A 20605-nucleotide genomic window follows, 5' to 3' on the forward strand; every position below is an offset into this window, starting at 1 on the left:
CAAAGCTGACATGTTGTAGAATTGATCAAAATTGAAACCCAACAAACTACTTCGAACGTCGCAATCAGAGCGTAGGGGAGACCGGGGATAGTTCGGACGCGGGGATACCTCGGATAAGGCATTTGACGTCACAGTAGACTGCAGGGGTCACCAAATGGCGGCCCGCGGGCCGCATGCGGCCCGCCACGCTGTATCGCTGCGGCCCGCGGAAGGTATCAGCGTACAAGTATAACCCAAACTACTTTTCTTGAGGAGTCAATGAGCATGAAGGTAAAAAATACATTCCGGGAAGCATATTTTCGCTTTGCATACGATTCCACCGACCGACCATTCAGATTGTAGATCTAGGTGGGGGTCGCTTAAAGTTATTCCAATGCGATGTCCAGCCACACTGTCCCAGTGGTTGATTAAAACGTCTGTTTTCGAATTTCGAAATTGTCTGTGAGCATAGGGTTGCTTATTTTAAGTTAGTAAGTGTCATGTAAACACTAGTGTGCGTTTCACCGTTATTGTGTTTCACGAGCAGTGTTCCCGTTATGCAAGTTTTTGTTGGCAAAATAGGTCGGTGTGCCAACTCAATTTATAATAAATGGGCAAAATATTATATAGACATTTTCTGGTTGTATCAAGAAAATGAAATATCTTCTGACAGGTGTTGGTTGTATTACTTTTGGTTGTATTATGGTTGTATTTTCATAAGACAACTTCTGGTTGTAGGCTATTATGAAAATATTTAGTTTGGTAGCCTACTGTGAAATGTTGTTAATCAACAATTATTCTTGTCATGCTGATAAGCACCGCAAGTGACAGTTGTCTAATAATCAAGAAAATAATACGGTTTTACAGACTCTCACAAAAAGATGAAAAAACCAACTCATTGCTTTTTTAGAGGGAACACCGTTCATGAGTTGCGATAGAAACGTTTTTGCGGTGATTTCTACAAGCGTTTGTTTCTTTCTCCCTGTTATTGGAACTTATTCTTCGCTGATATGTTAGCAGCATAGCAGGTCACTGTTGTTGCCTATATTGCGATTTCTTTGGTTACTGAAACTGTTAATTGCAAGATTCTGAAACTGCTAATTGCAAGATTGCAAAATTGTACGTGTAAGGTCATAATTCCGTTGCAGTTAACCAAAACAAACTTTTTATTGATTGAGGTTGTAGTTAGAAAGCAATACTCAGATAAGCAAGTGATGATTTTGACCAGCACTTAATCAGGTAGCCATATTTTCTTCATTTACCTGTAGTCACGTGGTCGGGGATATTTCGGACACAAGTCACACAACGGCCGAAGTATCCCCGTGGAAAAAATCAAACTTAAACAAAATCTTATTTTCAGATCTTTTGAATAATTTATTGGATTTTAAAGACATAATGGTTCGGACATATAAAAGAAAAACAAAGATTCTGTATAAACTGTCAAATCAACTCAAAACGTGTGCATAAAATTGCTGTCCGAGATGACCCCAGGCATGTCCGAAGTTACCCCGGTACCGGGGTAACTTCGGACATTTGAGGACCGTAGAAATTATGCTTTTTATAAGCATTTCCGGTTTGCTGAAACAAACGATACTCCTACCCTTTTTTAGCAAAGCTCTAAGGTTTACAACAAAATAACATTTACGAACTTGCTGTGTAATTTAAAAAAAATATGGGCTGTTTTCAAAAAATCGTCCGAGCTATCCCCGGTCTCCCCTAATGTTTATTTTTTTGTAAAAAAAAAAAAAAAAAATGTTTTCGGCAGAAGTGTAATATGTAAAGATGAGTAGTTTGCAGATTAGTGAAATAAAAGGTTTTTATCGCAGTTTTGCATCCACCGAACTTGTTCCTCCACATACAGATGATTATATTTCTAAACTTGGTATGAAGACGGATCTGCCTTCGCTATACAAGATTCTCACACAAAACACTTGTGCTAACACTTTGTTTCGATCTAACATATATATAGGCATTTCGTGAAGGCTCGTCATTTTTTTCATTTGATTAACATAGGTCTCACATTGTTATATTAGAAGAACTCGACAATTGAGGCGAAAAATGCCATACTCCTTGCATCCAACATGATTTGTAATTCGTATGGACAGGCATTGTTATAACACCACATTGCACAAACAACACAAAATATTTTTTTGAATGTTCAGACATTTTCTATCCGCAGTGCTTCTTCAGTTGATTCCACAAATGTCTGTTTGTACTTCTGTCGCAAATCCGGTAGATGGCGCCTTGCACACTTTGATTTCCGGCTTATCTGTCGATGGATAAGGGTAGACAGTTGGCCGACGAAAAGACGATCTCTGTAAAATAAAATTTTCTGGTTTAATTGTAAAAATGCGCTTAAGTTCAGCAACTTTTTCCTACCGACAATTCAGTCATCGCAGTTTTTCTTTGGAAAATCGAGATCAAACTTTATTCATATCCTGTAAACGTAGCCTAATATGTTCAAGTCGGCAACAACTGAAGACAGCAACTCAATATTAAAGTTTAACAACGTTGCTTTTATATTTCTACATACTAAACATGTGTTGTGTCATGGTGTAGGGATATACTGTACGTATTTCAACAGTACGCAAAACTTGTTCGTGGTGATTGAGATTTAGACTATGTGCTAGGCTTCCTAAACGCTTGTTTTCAATCCGTTTTACTCTTTGTCTTAAATCCTCTAACATTGAGTTTTCAATACATTATTTCTCAATATTTTACTTATGTATTGAATTTCTATCAGAATTTTTTTTAAACGGAATAAAATTAAACATCAATTTCGATTACTTTTCTTGTAAACACTTAGTGTCAATCTTCAAAGCATGGTAGAAGCAGAAAGATGTTGAAGCAATTGTTATTTTTTACCTTTGACTGTGGTTTAATGCATGATTCAGTCATTTCGCTTCGATGAATAGCTTTGCTGAGACTATCAGAAGATTCTTTATCCCACGGGTACTGGAAATTTGAAACACAAAGTAATAATATTTAAAAAAAACATTAAAATCTACTATAAAACGTAGTAAAATATTTTATGTTAAAAGAAATTTAGTTTGTGGAAAGGAAATTTGTGATAAAATTTCCTCCGTGGCAATTGAAAAGACGTTGTTTCTGCACCTCTCGTCAAAAGGATCACGCCGTACATTGGCAAGACGCATAATAACCTTTTTTAAATGGACACAAAAGTGATTCGTTTGGATTCTTGTCAACTCTATAAAAGTTTTCAAACACTATGCATATTTTCAAACACTAACACTATTGCATAACCTTAGTTACGTCAAAAAAATGTCATAAATGTTTTTACTTTAGAGTTAAAATCCTTGATATACATACATTGTAAGACATAGAGTTAACAGTGCCCACTGCCCAGGTGATACAGAAAAAGCATAAGCCTGGAAACGACCAGTGAAAGTTAATTTTGTTTAGGAAGCAAAATATCTGCAAACTCCCATAGATAACATACTGTAGGTAGCATAAGACAAATAGACAATTTTTCCACAAAATTGTTCTTCAAGTTATAACAACTAAAGCCACGCATACGTTGAAGCATATAAACAAATAAACAATAACTGACGATAAGATGGGAGGAGATAATTTTAATTTCAACTTTAGTCCTGATTTTAGGATGCAACAGTATATTCTAAGACCTCTAGTATATTTTTCCCACAACAAAAGTCGGATTTTTCATAGAAGTATTTACCTGGAAGGTATTTTAAAAACTACAGACATTAGATCATGTTGCATGTTGTAACATAAAATTATTTTCTAGACATGACAGGGTCCGATGTTGGTCATGCCCAGGAGTAGGCCTGATGTATGTAAATTAGTGATGGTTGCGATTATTGCTAAAGTTAGTGATGGCAATCGCCTACTTGTAATCATAAAACAAGCCACATGTGCATCTATGGATACAAGGTCAAGTTAGTCTTTATCCATAGCTGGCTGGGCTGTAAATGTAGGGCCAAGCTGGCTGGTCTTACTCAAGTGTACAGGCTAACCAATTGCCTTGAAGTCAAAGCTCTCCGTATTTAGCTTGGGAATTAAAAACAATCGTTGGAATGCGGTAGGTTTCAAGAAACGCAGTTAATTCATGAATGTTGCTTCGAGTGGATAGTGAGGGGATTTACGGAAATACCTCCTGAAAGATCACTTCACAGTATTGGCGCATTGTCTAGTGTCCTTTTAATAGAGCTTTCTTTGCAACCACCTCTCATCGACCACCATCCATTAGCTCTACAACGTATTTACATTCAATATTGCCGTAGAAGCAACTTGAACAGCAGTTGTCAGCCTGAGGTTTTGACTGCAAAAGAATAGTAACCAAGGCAATTCGATCTCCGTGATTAAACTGAAACCAGCAGCTAAATAGACAGAAAGATGAAAAGGGGGTTGAACCGAGAATTTTAGAATTGGAGCTTAAATCGAAAATGCAAAGTAACTTTTGCAGATAGAAGCCAAAGACGTTTTTATCAGTTATCATTACAAACAAGCTATAAAAACGCGACTTCATTTTTTGAAAATTAGTTTTTGGAGATAGACTTTGGTCATTTTACGGCGGCTTAAATATAACCAGTTTTACACAAACTGTGTGTGTTTATGTCACGCTTCTGCGGATACGCGTAGTCATGCGCATAAAGTACAATGACCACTTTACCGTATTTTACGATAAAGCAAAGATCAGAAAAACTGTTTGTGACTGTCTTGCAACTTTTTTAAAGTGTTTTAGTGCAGCCGCCAACAATATTTGAACTTTAAATGCCATAAATAAAAATTGACGTCCATACAAAACAAGGCAATTTGAAGCAAAAAGCAATTTTCAGAGTAGGGAGAGGGATGTGGACGAAGACTTCAAAATCTTTTATCAAGGGTCTCAGAATATATACTGTTGTATCCTAAAACCAAGGCTAAAGTTGAATTAACTCTCCCCTCTACGTGAAACCAAAACTTAAGGTTATATGTAGCCTAAACTAAAAATCAAAATATCAACTTACGTTTGTGACGACGTCATCAAGAGTTTGATTTGCCATTTCTGGTGGTAACGAAACGATAAAGTCGCTTAAAGCAATATCCTGCATAGACTTTTCCCCACTGTTTTGTCTAAAAAAGAAATTATCGAGTTACCCGCCTATATGACACCGATTACAACTATGCCGATGTGTGTTTTGTTATTAGACTAAGTTTCACTTCTTACTTTAAGCTTTTGATCCCCATCATCTGTTGAAGTGGTTCGAGTATGCTCATAGGCGAAGAATAACACTCGGTCATTGATAGTTTTGGATAGTAGTTAATATAACCCAAGCACATTTCTTTCGTGGTGTCAAAACCGCCCTTAAGAATAAAAACAATTCCTCATGCAGACTACAAGTTCTCGATGGTTTATCGTCCCTGCAGTGCTCAATAAATGATCTTGCGAGTTAAAGTACTTGCGAGTTACTACAAACAAATCTAATATTTATTGCTTTGCTCAGGCATGAATATTTCGTTCAACATAATGACTGGACATTGGAAAATTAAAAATATTTAGTCATTGCTTTATATTGCTCAAACATTGGGCGACTTGACATTATTCTACCACGAAAAAAGTCATTGAATAAACTCTGAGCTTTATTCATAGGTTTAATGGATTTTAAGCACCTTTTTGAAAATTTTTAGTAGGCCTAACTGAAGATTATAAAAAAATCTAGGGCACACTAGCACCCGAGGCGTAGCCTAAGCGGTTAAAACAAAAGCAAATCTACGAGTTAGATAAAAGTGAAAGTGTTTTTAAAACAAAAATTATTAAAAACTAACTTGAATGGTTTTATTGGGCTACATAGTATAATCATGCAGCTCTACTTTCATAACGCAACAACAGATTTTGACCTTTCACTGGTCAAGCTATTTTCGCAATTTTAATCCTCCAGGGTGGCGGACAACTAGGGCTCATGTGACAAGATGAGACAATATCAAATCTAGAAAAAAGTTTGGAGGCACTCTAGTTGTATAAAAGCAGTTTAGAGAAACTTTAACAATGAAAAGGTTGAATTCCGAAGAATTAACCAAATTGTTAGGGGCTCTGGAATCTGAAAAAAAAAATAGCCGTATCTTTAATTCCAACTTTAGTAATAGAGAGTATGTCAGGTTCAGAAACTTGCATAATTTATTGATAAAGCTTTCGCCACCGTAATAGCGGCTTCTTCAATATCTTATTCAAATATTTAATTTTCTATCTGAATAAGATATATTTGAATAGATATTAGAATATGTTTTATTTGAATAAGATATTGAAGGAGCCGTCTTTACGGTGGCGAAAGCTTGATTAGGTTTTCGAACCTGACTGACTTTGTTTACTTATTATGTTTAATTGTTCGGCTGCATCCTAAATGAAGGATTCTTGTATAACTTTTAAACCGCAATAACATCGAGGAACCAGAGCAGAGGTTGAGAGACATCAGCATTATTTTCTTTAATTATAAAGAATATGTGTATTGATATAACGATATATAAATTGTATATATGGGTTGCTTCCAAAATATTGCAATAAAGAAAACAAATTCACAATCATACCGAAGTAACATTGGGCCTATTTATGCTTGAATAATCGCAGACCACTTGCAAAGAATCTCCTTTTTTGAAGACAACTTCCGGTGACACAGCAAAAATATGGTGGAACTTGAAGTGAAAATTGTCATCTTTAGCTAAGGATGGAAGTTCCTTTCCGTTTCTGAAAACAATGAAATCATTCAGTGTTTATCGTCTATGTGACGCTCACTTACACCTGCAAATCATACAGTGTACGCCCCAGACAACAAATCAGTCATTTTTACATTGATTTAAAGTCTGCAGACGTTGAACCAATGCAAAAAAATGACTGATTTGCTTCTGGGGAGGCCGCGTAAGTGTTGAAGCCACCTCGCCGCGCGGAAATTTGACTTTGTGAATCTTGCCGCGCAGGTACCGCAAAGACAAAATCTGGGGATCAAATTAATACAGTAAAAAAATATTGTTTCGATTGACAACATGGTTAAATAAACTTGTCTAGCTTGAAGTGAATGTGAAAAGGAATATTACTGTAGAAAAGCTGATTAAACAAATTTATAACAGGCTTGCAGAGTTTTAAAAACTAGACAGAAAAGCAACCATCAATAAAGTGTTGCCAAATTTTGAAGAGTATAAACCCTTTTGTATAGGGACAGTGTTATATCGGCACGACTTGCTTCACTAATTTTTCTTGCAATGTTGACACCTAGAAGTTTAACGTGAAAATCGTAATTCGGCAAAACTGCAAAAACAGATTCTTCGCTTCTTCATAATTGCTGCATTCTCATCTTCTTCGCCACTGCAGGGGTCGAGGGGCTTTGCCTTTTATCACTCCTGGGCAGTCGCGGTGACTCAGGCTAGATGATTGGGCAGGTGTCAAGCAACCATTCAACTGATTCGTCATCCAGTTCACGCAGACCACGCACACCATTTGACGTATGGTAGATGGCGCAGTTACAGATGGTGTGATCTGCGGTTTGTTCCTCCTTGCCACACTCACAGATCGCTGATGGAGCCATCCTCTATTTGTACACGTTGGAGCGGAATAGTCCGATGACAGTACGCAGCCGGTTGAGCCGCACCCAGGCCTTCCTTGGAAAATGCATTCTGGTTGGGTGGGGGCCGGTGTCGGAGATAAAACTTTGGAAGCTTGAGGAGTTCTTCTTGCACTCCGCTTCCACTCCGAGCTCAATTGGTGGTCCGCCCAGGTAGCCGCACTGATGGATTGGTCTTTAACGGTTTTCATTAGGAGTTGTGCGGCACGTACAAATGAGTGTCTCGATTTCAATCGCCGGGGTTGCTCGCTATCAGAATCATAGAGACTTGAGTGGGGCAAATGGTTGGGATTCGTAGCGGGGAGAGAAAGAGACAGGATGGCTTCTTCGAGACGAAGCTCAGCAGCTGGTTGAATGCTTGCAAGGACAGAGAGATTGTCCGATGGTGTAGGTCGCAGGCACCCTGTAACGATGCGCAAGGCGTCGTTTATGGCAGTGTCAATTTGATGGAAGTGGGCACTGCAGCTCCTGACATGTGCACAGTATTCTGTTGGAGCGTGAACTAGCGCAATGGTGGCAATGCGCAGTGTGTCAACTCCGGCTCCCCAGCCTGAGCCGACCAGACGCCTTAGCAAAGCTGTGAGTGTAGAGATCTTTTCGCGTAGTGACTCTAAATGTTGACGGTAAGTGAGCGACCTGTCCAGGACTACTGTTAGATATTTAGGGTTTGGGCAGAAGGCGAGGGTTTTTCAAGATTAATCTATTTAATCGTTTAATCAAGAACTGTTTAATCAAGTTGATGCTATCGCTTTGAAACATGACATCTGTTATCGAGACAATGACCAAAAGCTGGAAAATTAAAATATGATAAATCCATGTTAAACAGCTTGTCCAAGACGAAAACAAAAGGAATCAGATAGTCATTCGATAAGAAGATGGTTCAATACAAATTAGGTTTGGGGGTAATAAAAAAAAGAAGACGATTTCAGCTGAATAGTTGCATAAACCAATAAGGAAAAAATTTAATCGACGTCAAGTATTTTCAAAAGGAGTCGATAGAATCTGGGCTACAGATTTAGTTGAAATAAAAAAATTTCCAAGTGGAACAATGGTGTGAGCAGTAGCGTAGCCAGGAAGTTTGAAAGGGGGGGTTTTGACGACCCAGCGGCAGGGGGTCTGGGAGGCCTCTCCCAGAAAATTTTGAAAAATTACTTTGAATTTGATGCATTCTGAGAGAATTTTCAACAAAAATGTGGGTACGAATGTTCCTGTAAAATGGTGCTGTCCGGTGGCATAGAAAAAGGATAAGATCATGTTTTCTTCGGCATTTTTCGGAAATAAAGCTAAGTCTCTATGTTTTCTTGTTGGTAATTCCTGGTTGAGATATTTGAATGTTTGGTATTGGCAAACTCGCTCTTTTAATGCAATTTTGTTTAAAATTAGTCAATTTGTTTTAGACTGAAAGCATCATTCTCAATATAATGACGTCACACGCGTGCCAAAGAGGGGGGTTGTAACCCCCCCAAACCTCCCTTGGCTACGCCACTGGGTGTGAGGTACTTGTTGATGATAATTGATGTGTTTTCTAAATTTATTTTATTTAAACGCTGAAAGATAAAAAAAGGTGAAACAGTCGCAAAAGCTTTTCAGAATATTTTTAAACAATCTAGGAGGAAGCCAAAAATGTTGTGGGTTGACAAAGTGAGAGAATTTTTTAATAAACTATATAATATAAATGCATACGCCGCTGTACAAACCACCTCATGGCATGGAAGACCTATAATTTCAATTGACGATAACACCAGGCAGTTGCTAACCGATGGGTACCCTGATATATTGCAACAATACGAGCAAAAAGAAACTTGATACAACAGAGCAGTATTCTTTGTACCTTGATTATAATGACGAAGAAGAAAAATAAGGTGATTGAGAATGGCTTTAAAGGCAGAAAACTTATAAAAGATACAGCATGTCCACAAACAATGAGCATTCATGAAACAATTGTAAAAATTAAGTTTTTAAACAATGAGCACAAAAATGTAGTCAGTCGTTCTTTTATACTGGTATATGAATGTTTTCAGCTCATTGGTGAGAACTAGGTCAATACCAAACACATATTAACGTTTGCAGAACGCATTTCACCTGATATGCCTTAAGGAAAGTTTTCTTCCCAGGGTATGAGCATGAACGCCTGCTGCGTAGATCTTGATAAAACTTGTATGACTTTCTTGCATGGTCTAAAAATAACGTTCGAATTGAAAACGGTGATGAACTGTTTTATTTTGGTCAACAACGCACGAGTACAAAATAATTGACACGGCGAGAAGAACACAATAAACATAGCCAGGTCAGAGACTTTAAAGAACCGGCCTGCCAAGCCCCGCGGAAGCGGGGAGCGGCGTGATTATGGGGTGGCGATGCACCCGGAAGGGAAGTCCACACATTAAAATTGAAATTGAATTTATTCACCAGGCATTTAGTTAAATAACCTGACTGCAGACAGTGCACACCGTTTCGGCCTTCCGGCCTCTTTAGTGCAATAGGTAGGCCTACGCTGGGTATGGCCACGGAGATATATACCTCCGGGCGACAGTTTCCCATTTGTGAAACCTAAGCTCCAAAAAATGGTACTACCGCCAACCTTGCCAAAGCGCTCAAACTTCAAGCAGTGAGCTTTGCGCAATGCACAAGGTGCCTCGAGTAAAGTGCTCAATCGGCTAACCTAATGCACGTTCTTCTGGTGAAAACTTAGCTGATTATAAAAGTATGAAAATAAAAGCAGATTATCAGCGTTATCCGCAGACCACATCATCAATGACTGCTCCATCTTCAAGCCACCTAACGGAGTGGAACGTCTGCGTGTCATGGATGATGAAACCAAAGACTGGCTGCTCTCTAGTAGCCTTCCAGTGTAGTCCGGGAACATCGTGAATCTGGAATGGTAAAAGGATAGACCCTCGGCCCCAGACGCTCACAAGACGACGACGAGCATATATACATCTTGTGATAGTTCAGCTTAGTTTGCACCAGAAGAATGTGTATCATGTTATTTAATTAAATTAGAAGTTAAACAAAATGTCAAAATTCAACAGTTTAAATTACACTAGCCAACAAAAAAAATTTTTTTTTTGGTGCAGAAGATATTTCAACTGTTTTTAGCTAATTTGCGGTCGCTGATTTCGAAAATGCAGTCAGTTTTTGTCTATCAGGTCTAGTTTTCTAGTTACGGTAATTCCACTGCATGAGTGCACGTATGCATAATTTCTCATGTAAAATCTATTTACGAGTCAAATATATTGTCAAAAGATATAAATCAATTTCAGCAAGCCAACAAAGAACTTAAAAACGTACACACAAAGATAGAATTAATAGGTATGGTAGCATTTTATTCTTCACCTTGCTTAAAGTGTCTGCCATAAACTTGCGCTGAAGATATCTACGAGGGTGAACTGCAAAAGCATCATCGCGTTTAATTGACCAGCAATAGTCAGCTAGCATGGTAGCATCCCATCTCCCTTGATATTTGACTTCCATCTCACCAATGACTTGATGAAATCGCCCCCCTTGCTCGTCACTCAAATCGCCAAGATTATCAGGAAAGAAGTCCAGATAATTGTGCAGAAAATGAAGTTTGATGCTCATGTTAACATCAATATCCTGGAGTCTTCTGAGTAAGTTAGACACGAGCTCTTTGTAATTGGATGCCTTCTCATTTCTCAAAAAATCCGTAACTTTCACAAAAAAATCCCAGGCACTCAGTTCGGCCATGCCTTCCTTTCAAGATCCTCGAAAGACTGATCTACGCACTAGGGATAGTAGAACATAGGGATGCGAAACTTCATCCGCTTTTGGCTTATCCGCAACACTAGAAGGGTTACGTTTTTTTCTAATTTACAAAATATTTTACTTTTTATGGGTTATATAAGAAGAGTTAAGTTGGTTTTAAAGTAATTTAAGGTTTTTAGTTGAAAGCAAGCCTGCAGTAAAGCGTAAAAAAATGTCAAATTGGCAATTGACCCTTCTAATGTTGAAGGAACAACGGAGTTGCGCGTCCCGTAATATACCGTCCCTACTACGCACGCGTCAACCCAATCATCGACCCGCTCCTTCCAAAGGAGCAAGCTGGGTTTCGGCGCGGAAAATCCACCGTAGATCAGGTCACACTCTTAACCCAAGACATCGAGGATTGCTTTGAGGCAAAAAAGAAGGCCGGCGCTGTCTTTCTAAATCTTACAGCTGCCTATGACACTGTATGGCATCGCGGCCTTACTTGCAAGCTGCTTCGCCTGCTTCCTGACCGACATATGGTTCATATGATTATGGAAATTGTCAGGAATCGAAGCTTCACCCTCACCACCGGTAGCTCACGGCGAAGCAGACTGAGACGCCTGAAAAACGGCGTCTCACAGGGATCGGTCTTGGCTCCACTTCTTTTCAACATCTACACCCACGACCTGCCAACTACGGTCTCCGCAAAATACGCTTATGCGGACGACCTGGCAGTTCTCCACTCTACAAAGTCGTGGGAAAATCTAGAAGACACCTTGAGCCAGGACATGAAAACTCTCTCAGCCTATCTCCATAACTGGCGACTGAAACTCAGCAAAACCAAAACTGTGGCAGCTTTCCACCTCTATAATCGGGAAGCTGATTGTGAGCTACACGTCCAGAACAACGGAAAATCTCTGTCTTTCTGCCCCGAACTAAGATACCTTGGGGTGACATTGGACAGATCGCTCATATACCGCCACCATTTGGTGTCACTGCGCAAAAAACTCACATCCCGCGCTGCGCTACTCAAGCGCCTGGCAGGCTCTAGCTGGGGGGCGAGGGCTGACACTTTGCGTATAGCAGCCTTAGCCCTTGTCTACTCTTCATCAGAGTACTGTGCACCTGTTTTGTGCCGCAGTGCTCACTTTCATAACATCGACACTGCCATAAACGGCACCCTGCGCACAATGACCGGATGCCTGCGTTCCACACCATTGGACAATCTCCCCATTCTTGCTGGCATCCAACCAGCTGAGCTTCGTCGTGAAGAAGCCACTCTGTCCCTCGGTCGACGGGCACTGGAGCCTAACCACCTTCTCCACCACAAGATCTCTGCTCTCCCAAACGAGCATCCCCGTCGACTGAAATCAAGACACCCATTCGTGCCAGCCGCTCAACTTCTTATCAACAAAGCTGATGTACAAGACATCTCTGCGGCTGCTTGGGCGGACCATAAATGGAGTTCTGAATAGAAGTCAACCGCCACCAGACTCTATTCGTTCATCCCCGACGCCGACACACGGACCATCGGTCTAACACTACCAAGACAGGCATGGGTGCGCCTCAACCGTCTCCATACGGGCGTCGGGATTTTCCGCTCAACCATGCACCAATGGGGAATGGCCTCTTCCTCCTCTTGTAAATATGGTGCCGGGGAGCAGACCGCAGACCACATCATCAATAACTGCTCCATCTTCAAGCCACCTAACGGAGTGGAACGTCTGCGTGTCATGCATGATGAAACCAAAGACTGGCTGCTCTCTAGTAGCCTTCCAGTGTAGTCCGGGAACATCGTGAATCTGGGGTGGTAAAAGGATAGACCCTCGGCCCCAGACGCTCACACAGCGACAAGTTCTTTTTCATTCATAGAAGATGGGAAGTTTGGATCATTGATTAATTTTCTGATTTGAGGCCCATCAAATATGCCGGCTTTTCACTTTTCAATTGTTATCCTGGAAATTTTGTGCAAATATATCTGAAATAATTTCCATCTTTATCGAGTGCTTTTACAAATTGCTTCATTATTCCCAACTTTGCTATGTAAGTTATCATGAAGGTGAAAAAGCATTACTGTGCTTGCAACACCATCATTATTATTATATTAATGTGAAGAGGAGGTAACACAATTTTTGATCGTTCCACCAGAAAATGAGCTTGAACATTTTTCTCGCCAGGAATCATTTCACTTCTCATAGGCCAATGTTTCCTTTCTCAATGCTGATCTCTTGCCCTGCTGTCGCACAAACAGAGAAAACAAGGAAACTTTGCGTATCCACCTTGCATTTCAAGCAGAAATCCAATCATTTTCAAATCAACGCATAAATCCAGTTGTGTTCATAATATGAAATTTTTTCCAAAACAGATTTGACTTTGTTATACTTTTGTTTGAGAGTTGTTGAATGTCCAAGTGGTACAGATCCATAAACGTTTCCATTATGCAGTAAAACACATTTTAGACATCGTTTACAGCTATCAATAAAAAGTCGCCAATCTTGAGGATTGAATTCTGCTACAGTGCTACACCAAACTTTTTAAGAAGACCTTCCACATCGGTACAGTATACAATATCATTTTCCTGAGAAAAATAGGGCAAAAATTCAACATGGCGTTTTCGATAGAATTAAAGTGTACCTGGTTTAAAAATATTTTTTCGTTGAGTCTTGAAGCCAGTAACTCAGAAGATTCCTTTGATAAATTTAAATCCCTCGCCAAGTCATTGAGTTCTCCCTGAGAAAAAAGTTGACAAGGTAAAAAAGCAGGAGGAATTTCGATTTCAGCAAGGGTGGAATCGCTGTCAGTGGAAGCTTGCTCGTCTAGGAAGTAAATCCAATTGTGGCAATCCTTCAAAATCAGGAACAGGAAGTTTTTCTCTGCGTAGCACTGGCCTGATTGGTGAAGCTAGGTATTGATATTGCAAGGAAGTCCTATTTTTCCTGTTTATGCCTTTTATGTTTACTGCAAAAAAATGGTAGTGGCTATTATGATCTTTTGGTTCACGCCACACCATTGGAATAGCAAAGCTTAATCCTTTTCTTTTTTTGTTCGTCCATTGACGTAAATGTTCTTTGCAAGTTTTGCAAACAATGTGGAGAGCCCAAGACTTATCTTGATCCCCCAACTTCACTTTGAAGTAAGCAAGATAAGCACCCTTTACAAAATCATCGATTGGTTTTCTGTTAGGCTCTAATGTGTAATCAGCACAGATGTAGAAGAAAATATTTGTGTTATTGAGACAACGTCTTCTAGATGTTGTAGTCATAAGCGCGCTAGATTCCCCTCCCCCCCCAAAAAAAAAGCACCATTAGATAGATAGATGTTTATTAGCTGCTGCGAAAAAGATGCACAACAAGTCAAAACACAATGTACGGTACATAGCAAAACTGTTGAAATGATAACAATTAAAAATAAGAAAATGATGAAAGCATCACAACAGCGGGAGGCTGCGAAGTGACCATTCAAGGTCTTCAAGTCAAGCAGCCACCCCTTAACTCATTAATGATAACTTAATTATAATCAGTTAATTGAAAAAAAGACATAATAATAAATAAATAACAGTGAAGCTGTCCAAGATGATAAGAAATTAAAAAAATTCAGGTAGGCCAACGTAGTAGCCTGTGTTACAATTGCAAGTCAGATTAGTAGCTTAGCATTTGCCTAATATGAGTCAATAATTTTCTTTTTGTGCATTCTTTTAAAGGTTGTGAAGGAGAATTTGCGAATTTCATCTGGTATGTTATTCCAAATTTTTGCGCCAGAGTATTTTATTGAGCGTTGTAATTTTGTGGTGGTGTATCGATAATAATAGTAATCTAGGTTGTTCGAGTCGTAAAGTGGTGAATTTCGTTGCATTTTTTAAAGTAGTTTTGAAAAGAGTCGGGTAATGAGTTAAAACTAAACTGGTACATAAATTTAGCAATATCAAAGTTGTACAGATCTTTTAACTTAAGGATATTGAGTTGTTTATAAAAGGGTGTGACATGGTCAGCTCATTTTTCTTTCACAACAGCTTTGACTGCCTTATTTTGTAAAACACCAAGCTTTCCAATATGTGTTTTGTATGACGATCCCCAAATTGTCAGTCCGTATATTAAGTAAGGATGCACGAGAGAATAGTAAAGCTGAAGCATAGCTGTGGTTGATAAACAATGTTTTAATTTAGAGAGTATGCCAACAGATTTGGAGAGTTTGGAAGATAGAGTATCAATATGAGGAAGAAAAGATAGATTTATGTCAATTAAGATACCAAGGTAGTCTTGATTTGCATTATGCTGTCTTGATTTGCACCTACTAGCATTTAACACAGAAAACAATTGTCTTGGCATTGTCTGCTTTCATTGTTTGTTTTAGAATGTAATGCAAGAGTAATAATAAAGGTTGTAATCCCATAACGACAGCATTAAAACTGTTGCATTTGTGCTACTTCGTAGGGCAATTGTAAAAAAGTCAAAATCACTGTAACTTGTAAAGCTGGCCTGATGGAGAAAAACTGATTGCATTTTCGGAATCAGCGCCCCAAAGTTAGTCTAAATTAGTTCAAAAACTGCCGGCCACCTTTTCCCGTTCGTTAACGTGCTGGTAGGTTTATATCGATTTTTGTAGTTAGTATCCTTTTCGTCCCGGACGCGTCAATGACGAAAAATAAAATGATTGATTAATTGATTGATTGGCACCAAAAATTGTGTCGTTCAGTGTTATCTTTGCTGTGTAGCCAACCGTAAAGGTGCGTCTACACGACGACTGTTTTCTTGCTTCAAAACTTCTTGTTTGTTTAAGATAATCGCACTTTGTGCCGCTTACTTTTAAGCAAATAACCGAGTCGGCAAGAAAAAATACGCTCTAGAGCAGGGGTCACCAACATTTTTTGCATGCGGGCCACTTTGGCACTAAGAAGAGTTGTGGCAGGCCGCACTAATAAAATTTTAGGTAGGTTGACTCTTATGCTAAAAAAGAACGCATTTCGTACCCAGTATCCAGCGTTACATGTTGTTCATATTTGTGTTAGAATACCGCAGCAACAAAATTAATCGAAAAACGCTACTGCCAGGCGAAGCTCCTTTTAAAACACTTTTGACTTCTTTAACAATGCCTAATAAACGAGGCCACTTATTTTGCGCACTTATAGCGAGGCAAGCGGTTTCATCAAAATATTCATCGCCAAGCAAGATCGGTGTTGTCACTTCGCTTCACAAAAGATATCTTGCAATTAACAATTTCAGTAAACATGGAAATGTTTGACACATCGCAATACAGGCAACAATTAGTGACCTGCAAACACATCAGCGAGAAATAGGCTCCAATAACAGGGAAAAAGAAACCAGGCACCATGAAACAAACGCTTGTGGAAATCACCGAAAAATCGTAATTCTATCGTAATTCATGAACAGTCTTCCCTCTAAAAAAGCAATGAGTTGGTTTTTCATCCTTTTTGTGAGAGTCTATATAAAACTGTCTTTTGTTTATTATAGACAACTGTCACTTGCGGTGCTGATCCGCGTGGCAAGAATTTGTTGATTAACAACATTTTGCTGTACTTGCTTCGGCAGTACATATACTAAAATTGGAGCGATACAGAGAAGACTAGCATGGCCCCTGCGTAGTGATGACACGCAAAATCGTAAAGCGTTCCATACCTCTTTAAAAAAAAAACTTTTGAAGTACTAAGCTAAATATTTTCAAAATACAATCAGAAAAAGTTTTTAAATTTATATATAATATTTTGCCAATTTATTATAAATTGAGTTGGCACACCGACCTATTTTGCCAACAAAAACTTGCATAAAGAAAACACTGCTCGTGAAACACAAAGCGGTGAAACGCACACTAGTGTTTACATGACATTTGCAAACTTAAAATAAGCAACCCTATGCTCACAGACAATTTCGACATTCGAAAACAGACGTTTTAATCAACCACTGGGACAGTGTGGCTGGACATCGCATTGGAATAACTTTAGGCGACCCCCACCTAGAACTATAATCTGATTGGTCGGTCGGTGGAATCGTATGCAAAGCGAAAATATGCTGCTCGGAAAGTATTTTTGCCTTCGTGCTTTTTAACTCCCCAAGAAATGTATTTTTGGTTATACTTGTACGCTGATACCTTCCGCGGGCCGCAGCGATACAGCGTGGCGGCCGCATGCGGCCCGCCAGTTGGTGACCCCTGCTCTAAAGCGAAAAAACTGAGCGCCAAAGCGAGTTCTCTTGCTTAGAAATGTTTTCGAGGCAAAACCTCAGGTCTGCACTCAATAGTCTGGCTGCTAGCAGTGGTGCCACGGCTTGTGTTTTAGCACAAGATCTTGAGTTTTTACTTTTGATCTTGTGTTCTTGTGCTTTCTGATCGATTTTTGGCTAAATCTTGTGCTTTTTGATTAAAGTCAAATTAATCGTTGCTACCATGGTTTGAATTTGGTAGAGAATTAAGGACTGAAACTAAAAGATTTTGGTAACTAGGTTTCCTGTACCATATGGTACTTAGGCATATTGACCAATTTTACTCATTGAGTTAACAGGCCTGACAAGATTAGCTAAAAACTTGATCTGAAGAGCGTACGGTATGTGCTTGTCGTCAGACTCAGAGGTTGTGTTGCTCGATACTAGATAACAAGAGCAGCGAAAAGAGTACATCAGCATCAAATAATGACAATCATTCACCAAGTCCCAAAACGAAAAAGTGGTATAAACAGCCTTTTAATCGTCAATGGTTGGATTATCCTAATTTTAAAAGTTCGATACAAGAAGACAAAACTGATCGATATGTAGCATTTTGTGAGATATGTGATATTAAATTTTTTAATAGTTTTGATGAGATGGTCAGAAATAAAAACAACTAAACTAAATTAAAGACCACGAATAGAAAGGGAACAGTGATTAGCCTACTAAGCATGTATCTTCTCTAAACTGTTGATTTCAGAGTCATGTTATTCTTCAAATTGGCACAAAATGGGTACAAAATGGGTCGCAATTTCGCAAAGGTTCAATTTTGCAATCTTATGCTGTTGTATCCAAATCTTGTGCTGTTTTTTCTTATATTTTGAGCTTTTTCTGAATTTGCTGTGGCAGCATTGGCTGCTAGTCAAGCAACTGGGAAGTTTGCAGTTGTTGTTTTGTATTTGATGCACCCAGTGTTCTCTGGCCACACCTGTTTCTAACTTTTTAACTTCACTAAGGTGTCTGAATACTTCTTTCTGAAGTAAATTGCGTGTTTGCAACCTTATCATTTTGCAGCATTTTTTACACAAGTTCAGTTGCTTTTATTTCTGACCATGACCATCACAACAAAAATAATACACGTTAACATTTGAAAGCCATCATTGAATGACTGCAAGTTGCAACAACTCAAAGTGCCAGCTCACTCCGACTAGTTGAGAACAGTTGGTTTACTTCTTGCTTTGGCGCGAACTTTTTGAAACGTGACGTCATTGCAGTTGAAATACTCACGTGACCGCGGTTCAAGCAAGCAAAATCTTCTTTCGAGATTGTGTGTGTAGAGTAGACGAAACGAGCTTAAAAACTAGCTTAAGCAAGAATTTCTAAGCAAGAACACTTTCTCGTGTAGACGCACCTTAAGCTATGCAAACTTTGATTAGGTTCAATCATCAACTTGAAACATTAGCCCAGGGGCAGTGGTGGGCACTAGTTACTTTTAAAGTAACTGAGTTACAGTTACAGTTACTTCGCTCAAAAAGTAACTAGTTTCAGTTACAGTTTTTTAAAAAGTAACTAGTTACAGTTACTAGTTACAGTTACTTTTCAAAGAAAATAGATGCATATGAGTACTGATCTACAACTACTCTTCTTTCCATGAAGTACAAGTTGAAAAATACATGATAAAGGGCAAGATGATACTTTGTTCGTAGCTGTTGCCTAACTATAAAACAGCGACCACTCTGCTAGCTGTCCATATACTATAATGCTTCTAAGAATCCATAATCTAACTCCAAAACCAAAATGTCCGCCTACCGAATATAAAACAATAAAAAATCGAAAAAACGACATGCACAGGACACTCCGTGATAAGCAGTAGGGCGTATCAATATTTTTATACGGATATCTAAAATGAACGAAGAGTCACAACATCAATTTCCTTTTAGAAACATCAATATTTCAAAATGTTGATCGCTAAGTCCAGCTTGCTTTGGCTCCAAAATATCCTTCCCAAGGGAGAGCAGTCTTTCAACAGCAGCACTGGAGGGGATAGGGGTATTGTATCGCAAGAACAAACGCCTCATGGTGTCATTGGGAAATGCATCAGACGTAACCGCCTTTGTTGGGTTACGTTCGAAAAATTCATTTAAAATTTTTGCGGCACTCGCTTCCTTTTTTTTTGTGCTTTCAAATAACAGAGCAAAAAAGTCAACATCAGTGTCGCTGTTGCTTGCTGCATCGTCGATGTTGAAATTGCTGTGGTTCTGTTATAGGTTAACAATTTGGGATGTAGAGCCGTCTTAATTTCTTCACCCTTGTAAAGCCAAGAAAGTCGGAATTGTGGGTGAAAAGCAGCAGCTAACTGGCAGTCACTATCATCAAAAACATGGCCAAATCTGTTTTCCACAGATTTCAACAATCGGGTAGTAATGGCAGGCAGACAGCCACCTTGTTGCTGTTTCGAAGTTCTTATAGTCTTTTCCTCGTCATGCACATATAGCCTATGCCTTCTCTTCTGATTGCAGAATGTCCAGAGATTGGCATATTGGTCGCATTACTAGTGGGGTTTGTTTCAGTCTCAGATACTTTAGACAGAAACTTATCCATTTTGACTTTCGACTACTAACTACAGTAGAACTTGGATAACTCGTCTTCGGAAAACTCGTCAGTTTGCCCAAGTCATCAATGATTGCCAGGTCCCGGCAGAAAGCCTATCTTTTGTACACAATCAAGTTCGGTTAAGTGGTCACCGTGTACCGACTGTCATCGTGTACCGTTACAATCGCATAATTCGTCAGTTCGATTATGTCGTCACTGTTTTTCTTCCCCTGGGACATAAAATTCGTCTAAGTTGTCATCCACCCAAATGCTGACGTGGCATTTACAGACTCTTTCGAGAAGAAATTACTGTGCTAAGACGTGTGCACGCACACACTCTATTGGGCCAGACGCACATGCGTGGAGTATGTTGGTCTGGTCGATTGCGGGTGCGCGCGCACGTGCTCTGTTACCGATAAGAGAAGCGCTGAATTGGTGAATTCGCAAGTTCACTATCAAAAATGCATGACTACTTGGTTGACAAGACACTTGCAAGCAAAACGCAGTCAAAAATATCTGTGTTCTTCAGTTAAGCTGTTAAGTGTGTTATTACTGTAGGCAGGCGCGGATTTATGGGGGGGGGGCCAGGGGGCCCGGGCCCCC

At 39.3% G+C, this 20605-nt stretch overlaps 1 protein-coding gene and 1 non-coding gene across 2 annotated transcripts in view; one reads left to right on the plus strand and one right to left on the minus strand.

Annotated features, from left to right (window-relative positions):
* Nucleotides 1-1110: 1110 nt before the first annotated feature.
* Nucleotides 1111-20605, minus strand: part of LOC145775720 (DBH-like monooxygenase protein 1) — a 47876-nt gene continuing 28381 nt past the window's right edge. Inside the window, exons 10-15 of the mRNA XM_082587078.1 lie at nucleotides 9633-9727; nucleotides 6523-6679; nucleotides 5168-5304; nucleotides 4968-5073; nucleotides 2845-2934; nucleotides 1111-2294 (exon numbers count right to left, since the gene is read on the minus strand). Coding sequence (XP_082443204.1) covers nucleotides 2166-2294; nucleotides 2845-2934; nucleotides 4968-5073; nucleotides 5168-5304; nucleotides 6523-6679; nucleotides 9633-9727 — 714 coding nt within the window. The 3' untranslated portion in view covers nucleotides 1111-2165. The remainder of the gene's footprint in view (nucleotides 2295-2844; nucleotides 2935-4967; nucleotides 5074-5167; nucleotides 5305-6522; nucleotides 6680-9632; nucleotides 9728-20605) is intronic.
* On the plus strand, nucleotides 16789-16895 carry LOC145776417 (U6 spliceosomal RNA). Its single transcript, XR_014290219.1, has one exon. It is a non-coding gene; the product is annotated as a U6 spliceosomal RNA (small nuclear RNA).

The sequence above is a fragment of the Aplidium turbinatum genome, chromosome 8, assembly GCF_918807975.1.
Source record: "Aplidium turbinatum chromosome 8, kaAplTurb1.1, whole genome shotgun sequence".
Classification (NCBI taxonomy): Eukaryota; Metazoa; Chordata; class Ascidiacea; order Aplousobranchia; family Polyclinidae; genus Aplidium; species Aplidium turbinatum.